Source organism: Pipra filicauda, unplaced genomic scaffold (genome assembly GCF_003945595.2).
Source record: "Pipra filicauda isolate LSUMZ 115617 unplaced genomic scaffold, ASM394559v2 scaffold271_size1040873_pilon, whole genome shotgun sequence".
Classification (NCBI taxonomy): domain Eukaryota; kingdom Metazoa; phylum Chordata; class Aves; order Passeriformes; family Pipridae; genus Pipra; species Pipra filicauda.
Genome location: NW_024104389.1, coordinates 7661 through 28211, shown reverse-complemented (window position 1 = coordinate 28211; position 20551 = coordinate 7661). Strand labels below are relative to the sequence as shown.

The 20551-nt window shown below is 38.6% G+C and overlaps 1 protein-coding gene across 1 annotated transcript in view; it reads left to right on the top strand.

The window, feature by feature from the left end:
* Positions 1–12046, top strand: part of RAB31 (RAB31, member RAS oncogene family) — a 66798-nt gene extending 54752 nt beyond the window's left edge. The window contains exon 7 of the mRNA XM_027737138.2: positions 7782–12046. Within this exon, the coding sequence (XP_027592939.1) occupies positions 7782–7879 (98 nt within the window). The 3' untranslated portion in view covers positions 7880–12046. The remainder of the gene's footprint in view (positions 1–7781) is intronic.
* The last annotated feature ends 8505 nt before the right edge of the window (positions 12047–20551 follow it).

Genomic DNA, 20551 nt, shown 5'->3' with positions numbered 1-20551 from the left:
GTTTGCACTGAGCTGAGTGATGGGCTGCAGCTCCTGGTTTCTGTTGTACCCGTGCGATTTCAAATGGCAAGCCACTACACTTACCCTGGTTGCATTCAGCAGTGCCTGACTGAAACCTTGCTGTGATTGTGAAATATCACGTGGCTGATTTATGTCTCTTAAAGAAGAATATTTTTAATACAGTTATATATTCCCCACTTGAGCTAAATTTTTCCCAGTGTCTTTCTTTAGAGGTTTTTGACATAAAAAAGGCTTAACAGTATTTTTTTTCATGTATTCCAGTAGTTCTTTTTTAATAGCTGAGTTTCTATAGGATCAAATGTTATTAACTTTTTATTCTCAGCCTTAGAAGAATCATAGGCACAGTGGCTCCCTGTAATTAGTTTATACTTTAGCAGCAGCAAAAATGCCAGTAATGTATTATACAATCATAGTATAATAAAGTTGTGCCTGTGCAGGGGGCCATACCTTGTTCTATATTGCCCCTTCTTGGCTGTAGGGCTGACCTTTGTCCACTGACCTTTGCTTGTGCCTGGCTGGTTTTCAAAGACTAAACAAGCTGCCCCATGTGTACTATCATTTAGTGGCAATCACACCCTTGCAATTTTCAGACACCTGTTCATTTAGCAGCTCAAATAAGCCTTAGTTACCTTATTCAAATCTAGTACACGCCCAGCTGTTTCTCCTCAGCCTGTGTGTGTTGCCTGTTACCTCAGTGTGAAGGTGCCCCAGATACGAAAGAGCAGATTACATAAAAGCCATCCTCCGTAAATGGCAAAGCTGAGGCTGTACCTCCCAGGCTGATACTAGTCTGCATCAGTAGGTCCAAAGGTGAGCAGGTGGTGGGACAAGTAAGCTGCTGAAGAATACCTAGCCAAGTGAAATATGAAATAAACTTGTGCCTAAACAAACAACAACAAAAAAAATTACATCTATGTGTTATTTTTTTAAAGTCTGGCAAATCACAGAACCATAGGATGGTTTGGGTTGGAAGGGACCTTAAAGGTCATCTAGTTCCAATTCCCTGACATGGGCAGGGGTGCCCCCCACTAGATCAAGTTGCTCAGGGCCCCATCCGACAAATGTTGGAGATCAGTGTGCTACCAAAGGGGGCAAGATTGAAGCATTTCAGCATCTTCTGTTGAGGGTGAGAAAGAAGTGGGGAACAAGATTATCAGAATCAATTTATGGAGAGTGTGTAAAGAGTGGTTAGCACACTCGGTCTTACTGATGCTAGTACTACGAGGAGGAGAGACGGGGTGATGTTTAAAAATCCAGATAAGAATGTTCTTCCTAGATGAGGCTTCCTAATTAGACCAGTTTCTGTCTTGAGATTCAGCCTTTCATGTGGTAAATGCTCAGTTATAAATGTACGAAGCTATTGATTTTCTGATGCCTTGCCAGCAGCTCATATATTGAATATTTAATGTAACCCAAATACTTGTTTCCTAGAAATACTCAGAGATTTAAAAAAACAAATCAAACTCAGTCTCTAGAGTTTACAGTTTAACCAGTTGTTTACTGGACAATCTAAAGAGGAAGGTGTGAAGTGTCTGTCTGGAATGGGGAAGGGATCCTTCCAGAAGACATTCAGTGTTTGCACTGACTCAGATGGACTTGGACGGATGGAATTGCAGATGGATGATCTTCAAGCTTTGTGAGTGATGAGTATGGTGGTTTTCATCCCGTTATCTGCTAATTTGTAGGTATCTGTGAATTCCTTTGAAGAGGTCTATGAAAGATATTCTAAGAAAATAAAGTACATTTATGTTACAAAGCAATTCACATGCACCAGTTTTTAAGGTAGTCCAAACTCATAATTGAATTTTTGTAGGGAGTGTAAAAGGATTGAAAAACATTGTCTGAACTTATATTTTAGATTATATTCTTTGCAGTTTCTGTTCCCTGTGTTATAGGATTAGTCCTCCTCTTAATTTCAAATTTTAGTGAATGGAGCACAACTTAATGACCTTTGGACTACTCCTGAAGTTAAACATGAGGTACGAGATTTCTCTCCAAGCAAGGAGAGCTCCTCAATATAAACTAGTAAATAAACTGAAACAGCCCACAGTTAATTACAGCAGGACCTTGAATCAGAGTTGGATCTCTCAGTAATTAAAGTCATTAGGACTACTGCTGTTTACTTTGATGCATGCAGGATTAAAATATTTGTTACTTTTGGGTTTTTTTTTTTCTGGACATTTTCATTAAATGAGCAAAATGTAGTTGTATTGCTGCTTCCCCTAGCAAGAACCTCAGTGTCAGCAATCTATGCTTTTGCCTTAAAGAAACAAACCAAACAAAGGCTTTATTTTCTTGCATGGAGATGCTGTTAGATGTGCTATTAGGAGTATTAAAATAATTTCAAGTTAACTATGTTTAGTTATGCAATAGATTTTATTTTAAGGATGTGTTCCCTTGCATGAAAAGTTACAACATGAGTAAAGAGTAAACAGCAGTCATCTGTCAGATGGGGAAAACATTACTTCACTATAAATATGGGGGAGAAGAAGAAATTAGAGTCAGACTAGTGGGCCAGACTTTATGACCCATGTGAGAACATGGGCAGCTTCTAAAATAGCAGTGAAATGGGTTTCAAAGTGTGAAAGGATTTGGGGAGATGTGACGAGTGACTATTTTAAGTCCTACAGGTGCAGAAAACTGCCAAAACTGTTGGATAAGATGTGCCTGCTTCATTCTGTCGTGTCTTCACAGATGGCTGTTCTTTATTAATGAGGTTTATAGAGAGCAGTGCTTTGCGGTGGCTCATACTGCTGTGATACAGCAGACACTTTGAGGAGGAGGTTCTGGCCATTGTATAGCTGTCGTATCACCGCTTGAAAATGTTGATCTTTTCTCAGGGGAGCCATTAGAAAAGCTCACCTGAGCTGTGATAGATGCCAGGCTGCTGCTCTGGGGCAGAGTGAAATGGATTTCACATCCTCCATTAACAAAAACCTCACCTTCCTCCAGCCCTGTAAAAATTATGCTGTACATGATTTTCGGGAAGATGGAGAGAAATGCACAGAAAGCCACGGTGCAGCACTCTGCCTTTTACCATTAGCAGAATTGTTGTCTAAGATAGCAGGACTATGCTTCTTTGGGAGTTGAATTCATCATCTGGAGGTGCCAGGTCAGGTTGATCACAACACATCTGTTTCCACATTATACAAGTTCAATGCACTGTTGTGTTTGTCCCTTTGACAGCATGCTAACAGTTGTGGGGTTTCTATTTCCTTACGCTCAGCTTTAAGGCTGTTTCCAGCCTTTCCTTTCATACAGGCTTGTATAGGTAAAGGATAAAAATAATTTCATGTTAAAAAACCCAAACAAAACCATAAAGCTCAACTCCAAGCCTGCCTTTTCTGAGCTAATGAACGTCACAGCTTCTAACCAGAGCATCGCATTCCAAAAGGAACAAAGTGAGCAGCTTTTATTACTGTGATGATGCATCCTGCTTCCAGCAAAGCAATCCCCATGCGCCTTTCTTCAAGTTCTGCTCACTGAGCTGAACCCAGTCCCTATTGTCTCTCTTGCTTCCCTTGCTACGGTTTTCATTTTTCTCCCTTCACATTTTGTTTATCTCTTGTCACACCCTCCCATTTCCCAATCTCTTTGCCTTTGGCACTCTCAGAACAGCAACACCCACAGTGCTGATTAAGCTCTTAATAAATCTCAGATTCAGTAGCAGGAATTGGAACTCTACCGGGCTTTGGAGAAGACTCTGACCTTCATCCTGGACTGCCTCAGCCCAGCTCAAACATGCCAGAAAGGAGGAGATACAATTGCTTTAGTGCTTTTCACCTGTTAACCTGGATAGTTCACTTCAGAACTGACAACTTCTGTAACCCTACATTTGAGCAACCTCTTGTGATGCTTATTATTTGACACACTGTGGTGTGTTTACTGGAATGAGATAATGGAGGTCACAAAGACCTCTGCAGGAATATGTGGAGGTGCATGGTTACAGTTTTGTTGCACAAAATCTGCGAAACATGGTCTAAATCTTAGTGAAATGAAACCAGAATATACAGTCATATATTTAATAATACCAATGCAAAATCAAATTTTTAAATTGCAGTCAGCAACTCTATTAGGAATATCAGCAAGGGAAACCATGTAGGACTTGTATACTGCCTCAGTAATATTTTATCCCTGAGTTCCTCATTTCACCAGTTTAGTTGCAGAATTATTAGATAAATGTACACACATTCTCTATGTGATTAACCATTTCATCTGGAATCCTAAGGTGTGGTCTTGGTGACCTTTGGCAAGCTGGCTGGTTGTGCCCTGCTCTGCAAAACAGAGCAAAGACTCTATTTGTGGTCTAGTTTGTCATCTTAAGTTAAGCAACAGATGAGAATAGGTTGCCTCGAGAGGGTGTGGATGCCCCATCCCTGAAGTGTTCGATGCCAGGTTGAGTGGGACCCTGAGGAACTTGATGTAATGAATGACATCCCTGCCTATGGCAGGGGGATTCGGAACGAGATGATCAAGGTCCCTTCTACTCCAAACCATTCTATGATTCTATGAGTTCAATCTCTCATGGTCCTTTTGAGCTGACTATCTTTACAGAGCAGGAATTACCTTAATCTTTTTATCTCTTCAGCATGAGAATTGCATGGCTGGATGTCAGAGCACTGCTGCTCCTTTCTGACATGACCTGCACAAAAGAAATAACCTACAGCAATGCTAATTTACGGTACCTAATACGGGGGTATTTTTTATTGGTCTGGAAAAGAGACTGTGGATGCCAGTGAGATGCAAATTTTAAATGAGTATATACTTTCTAAAATTAATTCACTTTATGACCTCTGTTGATCCTCACTCAGTGCCAGCTATATTTGAGTTGGTGTCAGCAATATTGATGCCATATTTATCAGGAGCTGAATGACAAGATGAGATGATCACAGTGCTTTTAGGTGGCAATAGTGATTGAGCTGGTTTAGATGCAGGAAGTGTAGATGCAGGCTCAGCGTTTCACTGCTCATCCTTAGTGTTCTGTGCTGCTTAAGCCTTTCTCTGGTATAGCATCTGCCATGAGACTAGCTGTCAGGGAGGCCTAGGGAAAGACAATAAATCAAACAAATTTCTGACTGATTTTTTTATTCACTTTCCCTGATGCTTGATGAGAAATCACTGTATCATTTGCTGTGGAGCTGGTTCTCAGGTGTTAGACTGAGTTCTGTGCTCCAAAATAGTTACTCCTGTCGTGATAAAAGCCGCTTGGGCAGGGATGTTTTGTTACTAAAACTAAAATGATTTCACTTGATGGTTTATTAATTCTGGTAATAAGAGAAATAGTAAGTGAGAGAAAACTCACCTACTGAAAAAAATATTCTCAAACCTGAAAAAAGTTTAGACTGTTTAAACTTTTATTTCCTTGCATTGAGTTCAAGGAACTCAAGGGAGTGGTGGTGGTGGTATCCAAACAGCAGAAAACATGGCTAGTTCATGACAAACAATACTTAAGTTCAAAGGCCAGAATAACTAACCAGCAAATATGTCTAGAGTTTTTTTGTCTTTATTATTTGTACTTGTTATCTGTGTGGGTTTTATTGTTTTGAGAAGTGAATTAAATCCAGGGGATTCTCAACAACATACATTGTGTCCTGGTCTGAACTGGACAAACTGCTTGCTGACCTTGAAGCCTGCAAGGTTTTTGCTCCAAAGCTAAGTTTGCCTGCTTCTTGGCATACACGTCGAGAGTACTGTAGAAAAGATTTGAAACTCATAAGAAATATGAAACTCTGAATGAAAAGCAAATAGAGATAACGGCATTGTTTAATGAGGAGTTGTAAGATGAAAGTTAGGCTACTTTGCATGTTAAAGCTCTCCGCTTCCAAAGTGACTGTTAGAAGAACCAAATGTTTACAGGGTGTTTGCTTAATGGCACATTATGGAAACTGTGTCTGTAGATTAATCTTTTTAGCTACGTTCTGCTCTGACTTAAATTGACAGGATTTTATTTTACCTGGGACTGCATTGAAAGCACTTTAGAAGTAGTAGGTACCTAATGCAGAAGTTCTCTCCAGGTCTCTACAACATCAGTGGTACCTACTTGGAAAGCCGATACTATGTTCTTCATATTCTCCAGAGTTTTAAGAATTAGTGGATTCTCTGTCTCCAAACAAAGCCAACAGAACTAAATGCATGTAACAGATGGGTCTATAACCACCTATTCTGCTTTTTATTTTACTTCAAAAGCATGAAGTCCAAACAGAATGTTAAGCAGGGTGTAAAGTTGATATTTTAGTGACCTGAATAGAGTTCAGCATTGTAATGTCAGTGCTTATACATGCTTCAACCCTCAAGATACCCATTTCTCAGTCTCTTGGACCAAATACTGTATCTTCAGCTTAGGAATGTGAGGAATTTTCCCTTTCACATTCAGTTGTACAAAAAAGATATCTGCTTCAGAAGTCACACTTTTTTTGTATAACATACCTGTGCAGAACTGACTAAATAATAGAGGCGAAATGTTGATAGTCTTGGCCAAAGGTAATTTAAGGACAAGTGTTAGAGATGAGATTTTGCTTTGGGATTGGATTTTACCTGAATGCTTTTAACCCCCCCCCCACCACAACCACTCCCCCAAGTAATTTGTAGGACTTAGGCTTCAACATAGGTGCAAAACTCATTGAACATTTGGTAAGAGAGCTGTGAATAAATGAAGCAAAGGATGGGGAAATCTAAACTGTATAATCTGCCTGGGTTATGATGAGCTGTTCACAGGAACTTTGTGTTCTCTGAAAGTGGCATATAACAAATGTTAAAGATTTTAACTCTTGTTATTTAACATGGGTAATAGTAAAACAAGGAGTAATTCATAGAAAGTAGATTCAGCTTCAGAGAAAAATTTTCAAGAAATCCACAAAGTGATGAGAAAGTACATTACCATGACTGTAAGATCTCAAGGTGCTGATGGAGAGATCACACAAGAGTTTAATGGAAAAGCCAGGTGCACACCAGAGACAAAGGATAGATTAGACCTGGGAGGATCTTGTTTTTCCATTTATAATTCTAATTATTAAGTCCATTAATAGGAAGGCAGTTAGACAAAAGATGCAAGCAACAGTACTAAAAGAGCTCACGGGGATGGAGTTGGAGCAGTGCCCTGCTGCCCCAGGAGAGATGTCTAGCTCTCCTGTGATGGCTGAAATTCTTTCAAACACTTGAAATAATCACTCTATAAGATGATTAAAAAGTCAGGAGAGTTTGCGGTGGAGGGGGTGGTGTTAAGTAATCAAAGCTGTCAATTAGAAGGACATGGGCACAATTCAAAGGAGGGAGGGATTCAATGGAAAGAACAGATTTGTTTTTCTCTCTCAAGTGTAGGCACCATGTGTTTACTTACAGTGCTTTGTAAAACTCTAGTGTGCAAGGACTAAAGGCCATGCAGATTTAGGACAGGCACGATCTCATTAAACTTACGCCATTCACATTTGAGTGGAATTAGGAGAAAGCCGAGAGTTTTCTCTTTCTTGGTTGTAAGGTGCTCAGTAAGATAACTGGTTTTTTTAAATACAGGGATAATATAATTCCGGTGTACCTCTTGCATTCTCAATAACCATATTTCATATATGTTTTTAAACGTGAAAATGTTTTTTCATAAGCAGGATGCAAGGAAAAATATCCAAGATACACAGGAGATAGTTGTTTTCTGGTGAAGTTTCACAGATGTAATTCTTATGCAAGCTAAATTCTTCTAACTGTTACCTGCATGTGGTGGTGTTACTATATCAGGAAAATTGAACTCACTGTCTCCTCATGTGTTTCAGGTCGGCAAATTCCACCCTTAGATCCTCATGAAAACGGTAACAATGGAGCAATCAAACTTGGAAAGGAGACTTCACAGACGGGTAGGCGGTGCTGCTGACCCAACTTGATCTTTTTAGATTTACTTGAAAAACAGCACCATTTGCCTTTTTTTTCACTGAGAAAGGACTTTGTGATCTCAGTGACGTGGCTCCTTATCTTGAAAGCAGTAATTTCAATACTTCCCATGAGCAATAACGCAAGGACCAGAAGCAGAAGGCTTTACTTCAAAGGGATTTTGCAAAACCCAGTTGGAAAATCCTCTCTAATATCCTGTCAAAATTACAATGTCAGAGTACTCCAACTCTCTGTTTAAACCAATGACTGAGGGTTTTTTTTTAATAAAAAGATTGGTTTATATATAAAATTTAGTTTTGCTGCAAAAACTTATCTTTTACATTGCAAAGTGGACTTGGCATGTTTTTCGATCTTTCTCTGTAATAATAGGGTGGAAAAAAACCCCACCATAAAACCTGAAACCTGATTTGCTTTTTTTTGTGGCTTCGCTGCCATCTTTTTAGCCGGACTCTGCTTCACTGTTTTTGTAAATCTGTAGCTTCATCTCACACTTTCAGTAAACATCAGCAAGAAATGGACTGAATTTGCTAACTGAAAAAAAAAATGGATCCAAAGGATGAGTGAATGCAGTTTTTACAGACTAGACGTCAAAATCTGTGTCAGGAGGTGCTGTGTATGTGAAAGAAGGAGTTGTCATGAAGGAGGCTACTGGACCGCAAACATTTCGAGTGTGCTCCAGAAGGAAGTGAAAATGCAGCCACTGTGCAATGACTGGAATGATTCCCTGTGCAGGGTGTAGGCTTCATTAATTACTGAAAATGTAGAAAGAACGTAAATACAGGCTTAATCTCCACTACTTACCAGGTTTTCTCCAAATCTGTGCCCCAGACCAAAGTTGTCTCTGTTCAAAGTTGCCTATTCCTTGGTTTCTAAAAGAGGATGCCACAGTGCCTCACTCCGCATGATCTCACTGCTGCGCTCCAAGAGACCTTCAAGTTCAGAGAATGATATTTCTGTACAAAAACTGCTTAAGAGAGCACAATATAATTTGGAGTTAGAGGCTGGAATCTAATAAAACAAACTTGAATGTTTGGTTACAAATGTAATTCTGTGAATTTGTGGAGTAGTCTTCTCATTTGTGGTGTGGAAGACCCACTGTGTGATATCTTTGAAGCATGATGCACTTGAAAAATGCAGTGTAGGAAAAAAGTCCTACAGATGGTTATGAACTGGTAATAATGTAAAACTGTATGCATTTTTCACTTCCATCTTTTATGAATTTGTGTGACTGAGATGATAAAATCCAAATTTATCTTCTTCATCAATCTCATTGGAAATGGGAATTAGGGTAAGAAATGCCAGATTCAAAACCAGAGCCCAGCCTGCATTCCACAACATTAATTTGTTCTCTTATGAGGAAAATTATCGTCACTGCACATTTTGGGGGGAACTTACGAAAAGCAAACAAAAAGGAAAAACAGCTTGGCACAATAAATCATGAACAGGCAGGCTAAGAGCGTGGTTTCCGTGTTTATACATAAAAAGCAGACCTTATTGGCTGATTGTTAGATTGCTTTGATAAAATGTCACTAATTATTAGGGCTTGAAACAGAGCCAGATAAAATCAGCAGGAACATTTTGTCTCCAGAGGGCTTGGAGTAGTTATAGGTGGGAAATGTCCCTCTGGATTTTATCTAAGAATCTAAACTGCATTGTTTTTCACATATAATCCATTTCTCCCATATTTTGGCCTCCTTTGAAAGCACTCATACTTGAAAATATGCCCTTGGATATTTTGGGTAAACTTTCAGTTGTCACCTGTGCTGATATATGATCCATGTCTCTGACTCATTGCAGCAACTGTTTTACTGATAATCCTGGGTTATTTAAGTGAAAATTCAGCAATCATCCTTTTTGGTAGTTGGGGAGAGAGACAGGCTCCTTTAGGGAACATTTAATCCCTTCCTGGTACAAGCAAGTCTTCCAGTGGTGCCTGACTCTTTCACCTGGCTGTGGAGGGAGAGCTTAACCTGGCCTTCAGCGCTAAAGAAATATCAGACTTACCAGCATCACAAATTCATACAATTTATGGGCTCTATGACCCAATGCTGCAAGAGATCTGGTTCCTCCTAAGTAAAACCCAGTAAAAGGCTAGACCTTTTACCCAGGAAACAAGGTGAGATCAAACCCATGTTTTTAAAGATGTCATAGATTTTAGTTCAACGTATAGCAGTAATGCATAACTGATTTTTTAGCTTTTGTAAATCATTGTAACATTTTTTTTTAACATGGCATCTCAAAACTTACTAAATCCTAATTGAGATGTCTGAAAGCTTTGTAAGACAATTCTGCAAGTACCTTGTATAACTTATGCTAGAACTGGCAAATGATGCTGATCTGCATGGGATGTTGTCGTAAGTGCCAGCTCTCACAGCCCCCATTGAGCAGAATGTGAATCAGAACAGATTTATTAGTTATATGTTAAAATAGTTTAAAATTGGAAGTTTTTAACAGTGAATGTCTGGCAGATTTTTAAAATTTGAATGCTAAGTAGGCTCAAGATGTTTTTGCATTTGGTGGGTCAAATCTAAATCACCTTATTCTAATTTTAGTCAAGAAAAAGATTTAAATGAATAAGGATTCTGATTGTGTAAGTTCTTGATATTTGGTTTACTGTGAGCTTGAGCAGGGAAGTCTGAAGTCACAGGTGAAAAAATAACAGGCCACTGTGCTGCACAGAGCATCTCTCATTTTCTCTGAACAGAGGGCTCGCCTTCAACGATGATGTTGCCTCTCTGCTGTTCGTCAGAGCTAAACTGCAGCTTTCACACGCTTCTTGAAATGGGATTTGTTATAAAAATTGTGATTTTCAAATGTAAAATCAATGATTTCTGCTTCCTTTTGTTGCCTATGTTGCTTGGAAAGTACCACTACCCTTCATAAAACAGCCAGAAGAATGGCATAGAAAAATCTCCCAATCTCAGAGTCAAAAGTTTCAGCAGCAACTGGAATTCCTCTTAGTAGTTAATGGCTGGTGAAAAGTTAAATTACTGTACAGGAGCACCTGACTCTGTAGCTGATCGTCTGTAATAATAGGAATAGTAGTAATATCAATGCTGCCTTTCTAGGTTAGCCAGCTGGTGCTGGGTTTGTCCAAGATTTATTTTCTCAAGAGAGCTGGCAGCAGGACTGAGGCACAGGCTGTAGTGCCAAGGATATTTGGTGGAGCTTGTTTGCACCATGACTCGAGACTGTGACTGTCCAGTTGTGGGTGACTTGCTTTTCTAGCTTGTCGTGAACTAGTTTAAAAACAGAATTATGAAGGAACTGGTTTTCATATATGCTCCACATATGTGTGTGTATATAAGTACGGTTTTATATTGTTGTGCTGACAGGTAGTGTTTTTTCACTATGTCTGGTTCTCATATACTGCACATTGTATTCTGTAAGTACATTTTTTTGTTAATCATCATTTCACCTTTATGGACTTAAAGCTGTGGATCAAAGGTAGCAAGAAGATAAGTACACATAGGTACAATTGTTGACTTGCCATTCTTATGCATGAAAATGGCATATTATAGAAAAAGTTTGTCTTGCAGACTGAGAAATCTAAAAAAGGCTATTATTATTCAAGAATTGGGATTCTGAAGTAATAAAGTGACATTCAAAAAAAAAAAGGAAAAAAACTATTTTTATTCATGGTACAGCATGTCTGTCTGAAATGCTGCAGTGTAACGTGGGTCTGTATCGATACCTAGAAAAGTTACCTGTCATCCCATGTCTTCACTAATCCTTCACGGCACATGGTAATAAGCATGACTAGATAGATTACATGTGTAAGCATTCTGACTATAATTAGACTGTCTTAATACAGTGATACATTTTACTATCCTACCCTTAATTATTTAAACCAGAGTCAGTGATAAATTGTCAGTTTAAAATCATCTGCTAAGTATTCTTCCTCTGTTTTGTTTATATAAGGGCTTTGACTGGGCTGGACCCACTCGCTTCATGTATGGGATGCTGCAATCTGTTAATACTTTACCTTTTGTTTTACGTATTAATTGTATCATACCTAATAATATTTTTTGCCCTAAAATGTAGTTTTGGTGTTTTATTTAACCTACAATGATTAACGATAATAAATGTTCTAAATGCCTCTGATTTGGGGAGTCTCTGGTTTCAATAAAGCAAAACAAAATTGCTCTCATTTTGCACATCATTTGCTGTTGAAAAAGGTCTCTGTGCAGTCTGTGGATTACTTGCCTGGGATTTAAATGCTGCTTGAAATGTGTATGGCTGGCCTTATAGCAGAAACTGAATGCATTTCTGGAGGATCCTGCACTGCAGGTGAACTTCCAAAAACCAGAAAAAGATGATCTGAAAATGCCTTTGATAAGTTATTTGATTTATCCTCTAGAAGAGAGGGACCCGAGTGGCCAGTATCTGCTTAGAAATATAGAATAGTAGCTTCAGTAGAAAGTGAGCTTCCAGTTACCACTTGCTTTGAATAGCAGCAATGACTGGGATGTCTCATAAGACACTTTCTCTTTTGTATGTTTTTGTTTTGGTGATACATTTATTTTTTTCCCCCTACTTTATGTCCCTCAAACTTAGGAGATAAGGATTAACACTCTCTTAGGAAGTATGCAGTGTTTAATACGCCTTAGTGCTATTGTTTCAAGAGGTGTTTAACCTCACCAGAAGTTTTTTGCACTGTTTGTCTCACATTTTCAAAGTTGTTAACACAACTATGAGGACTATGAATAAAGGGTTGGGTTGTTTGGGTTTTTTTAAGGAAAAACTGTTTTGGACTAGCACTATTCTAACTACTATGACAAATTCAACACACCCCAGTACACAAGAGGCACAATAACTCAAATAACAGCACAGAACACCATTTTTATATGTAAGGAGGAACCAGTATTTCAAAGAGTTTTCTTATGTTGAGTTCAGTAGCTGCTGGATAGATACCCAGCAGGATCTGTTCCCTGCCTTAAAGCAGTTATAATTATCTTGAAAAAATCATGCATCTTTCCCCTAGCTATGCATAAATAAGAATGAACCCAGGTACACAACTGTAAACTAAAAGGTGAGGTACTTAATTCAAGGAAAGTCTCAGCCCCTTAACTATTTACCAGTGTGCTGGAAAATCAGAAGTGAATGCTGTTTTGCCTTTACATATGTAAAGAGAGTTGTGCCCCTTGATGGATCAGTCCTTGTGTTATCAGTGGATGTTTTACATGGCTTAGAAGCATGTTCTTGTGGTGCTTTACGTTAGTTTGGAGTTGAATTTAGCAATTAGAGGGCAGCCATACAATTGGCTGGAAAATAAATGTCTTCTACTTTCCTTTTGAACATTGAAGGTTATGTCTAGAGGTACTTCAGGAAAAGTATTTGACATTTCAACCTTCAAAATCTTCATGACTCCAGCTTCTGTCCTTCTGCAAAGAGCATCGTAGGACACCCTGCTGTGATCTCCTGAGCACTGTACTGAAATCAGGACAGAGAGGCTGATGAAATAGCCTGTGTAGCTATTTCATACCTCCACCCCCTCACCTCATCTGCAAAAGTGTTTAGGCTACTACTGAGTTTGTGAAATGCCTCCCTTCCCTGAAAGGAAAACAGTACACTGCCGCATTATTACTTTTTTATCTCCCCTCGATGTTGTTTTACACAAGGCTACAGAGTAATTTTCTTTAAAAGTGTTAAAACGCTCATGGGAGGATAGACTAGCTAAAGGCACTTGTACAAATGCCCCTGTTAATTGGCGCAGATTACTCCCTAAAGTCTCGACATCAATGGGAGGATGCTGTCATTGTGTATTGGGGTTCTTCACCATCAATAATGTCTTCTTTTGATCTTGTATTTTTAAAACAGCTGGACCAGGGATAAAGTAATTGTTTGATATGAATGCTCTCTCACTGTCCAGAAGTAAGACTTTCCACTAAAAAGTATGAAATCAATGGTTGACCACATTTAACAGATTAAGATGAGACAAAATACGTAATAGCATAAAGCGGCATAATACAGCTTTTTTGTGTATGAAATACCTATCTCAGATGGGTTTCTTCTGTTTTGATTAAGAAGAGTCCTAATTGCCAAATGCCTGTATTTCTGATACTACCAAGTGGATCTTGATGCAGATTAGTTTGCATTACCTCTACCACTGCTGTGTGTTTTGCGGGAATATGAGGACAGATTCATGATACTAGCAGTCATAATCATTGCATTTTCAAGAGATAGGTGTAGAAGTGTTACCAGAATTGTTTTGTAACATAGATGTTGTGAAAACTTGAGGACAGCACACTGACAGAACTTGGTGTAAGAGACCTGTACAAACTTGCATTTTACGTCACAAAAATTAACAAGTTTTTAATCAGCTGTCATTATTCAGTGCAGGGAAGAGGATTTTGAGTCTTCTGGTTAGGTATTAAACATTTAGCAGCTCAGGAGTGATTTCTCTTTTCTGGCTGTTAGATTACTCCAGCACAAAATCATTTTTATCCCTGAGACTCCCTGAAGAACGAAACAAAAAAGAAAGCTTTCTTTGAAAAGTACTGACCTTGTTTTCTCAAAACCTCCTTGAGAACCTGAGCTTTCTCTTCCCATCACCTGTCAAAAGTTCTTTGAGACACACCTTATTTATGATGCATTCAACCTTTCTATTTGCTACACTTTGGGAATTTTAGAAAACAAAAGTGCCTTTCCACTAAAGTCCATTTAATTCACATTTATTTTACCTAGTCAGTGCCACTCTGCTCCCTCCACAACAGTAAAATACATGTTTAAATAAGAAGATAAATACTTAACAACTAAATCCCTGTTCCCACACAGTATGTAGAGTACTCTGGGGAAATGATCTGTTACAGACTAAAACAGAAATGATCCCTATGCTTCTGATTACATATTGACAAGTACCGATCAATAAGGAAGTCAGCTTACATGTCTGAGAGATGCCCTTGAGGAAAATGAACATCACATTCCTTCCTCCTGGTCAATATAACATGACTTGAGGGGCAAGTGATAGCATTGTTGTTACTGACTAAAAATAAATAAAAAATGAGTAAGAGGATGGTAACATTTTCTCTTCACTTGTTTAATAGGGTTGAAATGTAGGTTAAGCACCTTATAAAAGTAATTCCTGCTGCTTCTTGTCTTCAAAGGCTCAAGTTGCTTTGCTGGCAAGTATATGTTTGGAGTTTTCACAGCAGTTTAATAAGAAACAGCAATGGATAGAATCTGGATAAACCAGTGCATTTCAAAATCACTTTCCTATATTCTAGCTCAGCAAAAAATCAAGTCATCGCCAAACCTGCAATCACTACCAATATCCAAGGTCTTGTCTGTGTTCATCACTTATCACATGGGACAATTTTGTATAGTAGATATTTACCAAAAAAAGCATAAAATGTGTAGAAGGAATCTAATAAAAGCCCTTAGAAAGAAGGACCTTCAAAATAAAGATTTATCTTTACTGTGCTATTTCTTGAGAAAGTCAGGAACACAAATGAGAATGAAATAGCTCTTCTGGCACCATTTCTTTTAGAGATACTGTTTGTACTTTGAGTTTTGCCACATTCTGTAGGTCATTCCTGATTCTCAAGGAAAATTTGCTTTCAAGGTGGCAACCTGAACAGCCTGCTGGCAGCTAACCAGCTCTCCTCCCACGCCACAGCCTTTGAGTGGTTCTCCTCATAATCTCAGTAAGGAGGGACATAAGTCTTACTAGCAGCTGACATATCTAATGGAGGTGACTCAGTTTCTTGACAGTTTAGAATACTAAGGAGGTTCTTGAGATATGCTTGAAATATGAACTCACAATGACCTAGGAAAGGGCTTTCAACAGATAGAGTTGTTTCCTTGTAACAGGGATATCAGAAAAGGAAACATTTTTTTTTTAAATATAAATTTTTCACCAGAGTTTTTGTTTGTTTGGGGTTGTTTTTATGCTTTTAGGAGGTTAAATTTCTGGAGAGGAAATAGGTTTCTTGGAATGAAAACAAAGCTGGAATGTTTATTATTAAATTCTGAAGAGGGAAGATAATATTTAGAACTGAAAAGAAAGGACAAACAACGTGATGATGATGGTGGGTCACAACCCCATTGAGGTGATAAGAAACAAAAGCTATGTCTGAAACACAAAATCTGGGTTTGGGGTACAAAGGATATCACATTATAAATGGTCAGACTGCATATACATGCATTTCATGGCACAGCCACATTAACACCACTGTTACTTGAAAACCCTAGCTAATAACTGAGCATAAACAAACACGAGATTGAGTACATCAGGTGCCTATGCTCCACCTATTAAAATGATACCATATCTTTACCCATGGGTATGTCTGAATTTACAAAGTACAAAGTCCACTGAGTAAAAGATGATACCCTTTCACATAGTCCATGGCACACTGGTTGAGTTGGAACCCTGGGCAAAGGGCTTTGGCTATTATATTCCAGTGCATTGACACAGCCACCCTGCCTACATGGTTTAGCTTTTCATGAAGCTCGATGCAGCCTGAATGATGTCTTGGAGTGATGGGTGGTTTTGAACAAAATGGGCAAATTGCTCCAGAGAAGACTAAAGAAGACTAAAGAAGAAAGGATGAGGTGCTGATAAATGCATCCAAGTAGGTTTGCATTGACTGATTTAACCACAGCATGTAGTATATACTTAGGTACTTGCTGCTGGCAGTATAACACAACATCCATCACTGAAAGTTAAAATGGAGGGATTTTTATTTTATTTCTCCCAGGAGGAAATTGATGCCTTAGAAAATCCACAAGGCTTGAGTCATCAAGTCATCACTGTCAGCAGACACGTCTTTCGGACACTTCGCCTTATCTCACTGTGAATCACACAGCAGTCAAAGGTGCATACCATGGCAAAAAATTGCACCCTTCCTTTTTAAACTTTGGTAGACACAGTTTAAAAAATTGCAGGGCCTGAAGCAACTACTAGATTAGAAGGAGAGCTGCCATCTGAGAAGCCTGTTTTGCATCACGTCAGTGACAGCGAGGTGAGGATGTCTGGGAGCTACAGGTTTCGAAGCTCTAGGAAAGTGGTTACTTAGCTATTTGGCAAAATTACTCAGCCCATGTCTCTGGTAGTGCAGAAGTAATTGAGGTTGCCTTCTGACAGGTCTGCTTTTGAAGAAAGCTAGCTTTCCTGGTGAAATGGTGCCAGGATTCCCATGAGAAGTCCCTGTTCCCCAAGATGTTCAAGAAAAGACACGGTCTCTGCCATTTTCAACTACCTTCAGAAATTCTCCTTCCATTTAGTGGGAGATCCAAGCCATAAAAAAATCCTGAATGTTAGATAATTCTAATGTATATTTCAAGCCAGGCGGACACAGGCAAGAAATCAGAGTTCAGAAATTTCTGGTGTCTTCAGATCATTCCGGAAATGTAAGGAGGCTGTGTTTCAAGCTAGGACATCTGATTTTATGCACAACCATGGCAAAAAAAAGTGTGATGAGGGTGATGAGGTGATGGAAAAAAATCTCTATCAAATTTTGTACTCATTGCAATTTTAAATATATAACCATTACTATAATGTCATAGTTGTTGTTTGCCTACATCTTTCATACTCAGAGCTGGTCCATAGAGGGGCAGATTTTGACTGATGATGACAGAGTGTAAATTGTTATACTTCTCCCACCCAGGTAAATGCCTCCAGTTTATATATCCATTCTCTCTGGAGAGAGGTCAGAGAGGACGGATCCTTCTATGCCATCCTTCTATGAGGCCATTGAATAAGGAAAATTTAGAGTCAGGCCTTTGAGACCTTGAGGTTGAATAACCTCACTGTCAGGCCTTCATGGCAACTCCCATTACCTCCATCAGAACTGGCCTCTGTATTGCCTTATGGCTTCAGGAGTGGTTTTGTGCGTTTCTAAGTTTTCCTGTAAGGCAACTGCAAATATTTCATTTCCTTATGGTGTCATCTGGTACCTGCAGAGGACACAATCAAGGAAAGTGTTATATGTTATTACCTACTCAACTCACACGAGAGCAACAAGGACAGAAAAAACTGAATATGCGCAAAAGTCTGTTTAAGCTCATCTTGGGCAAACTCAGCTGTTCTAGTTTCCAGGAAAGGATTCAGATAATTGATAGACATTGATGACCTTGCTATGGTCATCTCATCGACTGAATTACTTCTCCTTGCATTTAAGAATTAATCCATCTATGATATTAAGGCTGAAATAGTCAGAAGTCAGGTCAGTCATAATGCAGTCAGAAATCATCTGATCCTGTGAGTTGTTACTGAAATCTGTTTAAAATTGAGTCAGTGGTCTAAATTAATCATTCAAAAACCTCTATCCACTTCACTCTAAGAGACAAATGTAAGATTGAAACCTTCATTTTTCTTTTCAATAAATGGGAAAAATAGTTAAGAAATATCACACATGATGTTACTGGAATACATAAACTTTACCAAATACATGCCACGTTTTGAGGAAGAGCCTAATTCTCAGATTTAAAATGTGACTTAGTAAAAATGTAATGATGCAGCTCCTTGCTTTGCTGTCCATCAAAGCTATCCAGATAAAGCCTCCTAAGATTTGCTGAAGTTTATGTATCAGGCTTGGAAACAAAACTCAGAATGTGAAAACTGCCTAAAGAGTAATCTTTTTAGCTTAGTCATCTCTAAGATTGAACATCCAATACTTTAACTTGGTTAAAAATTTTGTTACTGATGCATAGGCCAAAATCCAGGTCACATGTTTCTGTTACAATTGTATTGTCTCTAAAAAGCTAACAAGAACAAAATGCAACAGTTTCTTTTTTGACTTTGATATGAATTCATGTAGGTACTAGTTTCTGGATAATAAAGCACAGTTTTTCCTAAGCTACTTTGAAAAGATGGATTTTTTCTGTTATAATAATGAAGTGATATGAGATTTTTTTCCCCTTCACTGTATGTGTGAGTGTTCATCAGTGAAAACAAAACACATTTAAGTCTTCAGGCTCTAATGCTCCCAAGAGTATGACAAAAAATTGGTGGAAATACTGTTGGATTCATTCATCTTCATTCTGAAATAATACTGGGAGATTTCAAATGACTGGTAAAAAGTGAATGCGGCACGCTGCAAAGAATAAATGCAATGGGTTTGTAAAATTACAAGCATTACATGGACCCTTGGCAAAATACTAATAAAGACAGATTATAAATACAGAAATAAATAGAAATTAATTCATAGGTAGTAGCTTATGTAATGTTAATAATTTTTTTTTGGTGGCAAATAGATGCATTCAAGCAACAAGATGAGACTAAAATGCAGTTGCTTAAGATAGATGTATTGACTTAATACACCTGGATTACTTTAAGTCATTTGATGTAGCCCTGCATGACAATCTGGTAAAGAAACACAGTACTATACAAAATCAATTTACCTATATCAAATGCTCTGGGAACCAATTAGCAGCTACATCAGCATGTTTCTACTCTCCTCTATTGGGTTATTTAACAGCTTCAAAGGAGCTAATGCAGCTCAATATCTTTATCAGTGATCTGGAAGAAAACAAACTCTGCTGGTAACTTTGCAAATTACACCAAAATTGCTGGAAAGGAAAGAATGAAGAGAAAAAAAATTACATAAAGGTATTGAAGTTGGTGCTTCAGATCTTAAGCATTAAACCAGTATTTAAAAATAGGATGACTCCCAATGTGGAAGATATACTAGCTGCTGTCTTCAGAGGTGAGATCCTCTGAAGCCTCTGGTGCCTCCACTCTTCCAGAGAGGAAGAGTGATGAATGAATAGAAACTACTCTCTGATCCATTATAGATTCCCATTTTCCTAATTTCTATTATTTGCATTACTTGAGGAAGGAAAAAATGCAAAGAATGAAGACACAAGAAAAAAATCACATTCCAGATTGGCAGTGCCTAACTTTGTTTTTCTATTAGATTGCTATTAATTTCTATTAAATTTCTTTTTCTTATACTAGGGAAAAAGGAGGGGAAAACCCAGGTGTCTCCTTTGAAGATGAAAGTAGGAGAAGTTTGCTGGCATGCCAGCTAGCCAGCAGGAAGACAGAGGCAGGAACAATGTGAATTAGGAGACAGGAAAAGGGAAAAAAACACCAGCAAAAGAGGACAGAATTAGTTTGGGGATGATGGAGCGGGGGGTGAAGGGTCTCTCTCACACTGTAGTGTGTTTCCCTCTGAAAAGCAGAATTGAAGCCAGGAAACTTGTGGAATTAAAATACAGACTGTACAGTTAAAGTCTGTATTGAAAGGCATGCTCACAAAATATTTACAAGCATTTAACTTTATCAATTTAACAGAGAAAGTTCCATTCATATTTTTATCTGCAACAGGTATGTAGGCACAGGATCAAAGTAGTGGGTGAGCGAGTATACTTTCTTAACCTTCCTTGTCAGTGCTTGGTGTTTGGAGGGGGAAGTGGTGAATATTCATGGTTGTAGGTGGAAAACCCTGCACATGGTTGCAGTGCCCACAGTGTAGGTAGGAACTTCTGAAGGGCAGAAGGGACTGGGTTGCCCACAGGGAAGGGGAACATCAGAAAAGCATGATAGATCGCTGGCTGGTGGGTGCACATGGGTTGGGAGTGGAAACGTCCCACGTGGGGTAATCCAGGTCAGAGCATCTTTTGCTACATGGGGCTTTATGCAGACCTTTTTACCCCTTGCAACTTCAAAAATGCTGTCACTTATTCCTGCTTTGCCTCTGCAAAGTGTTCA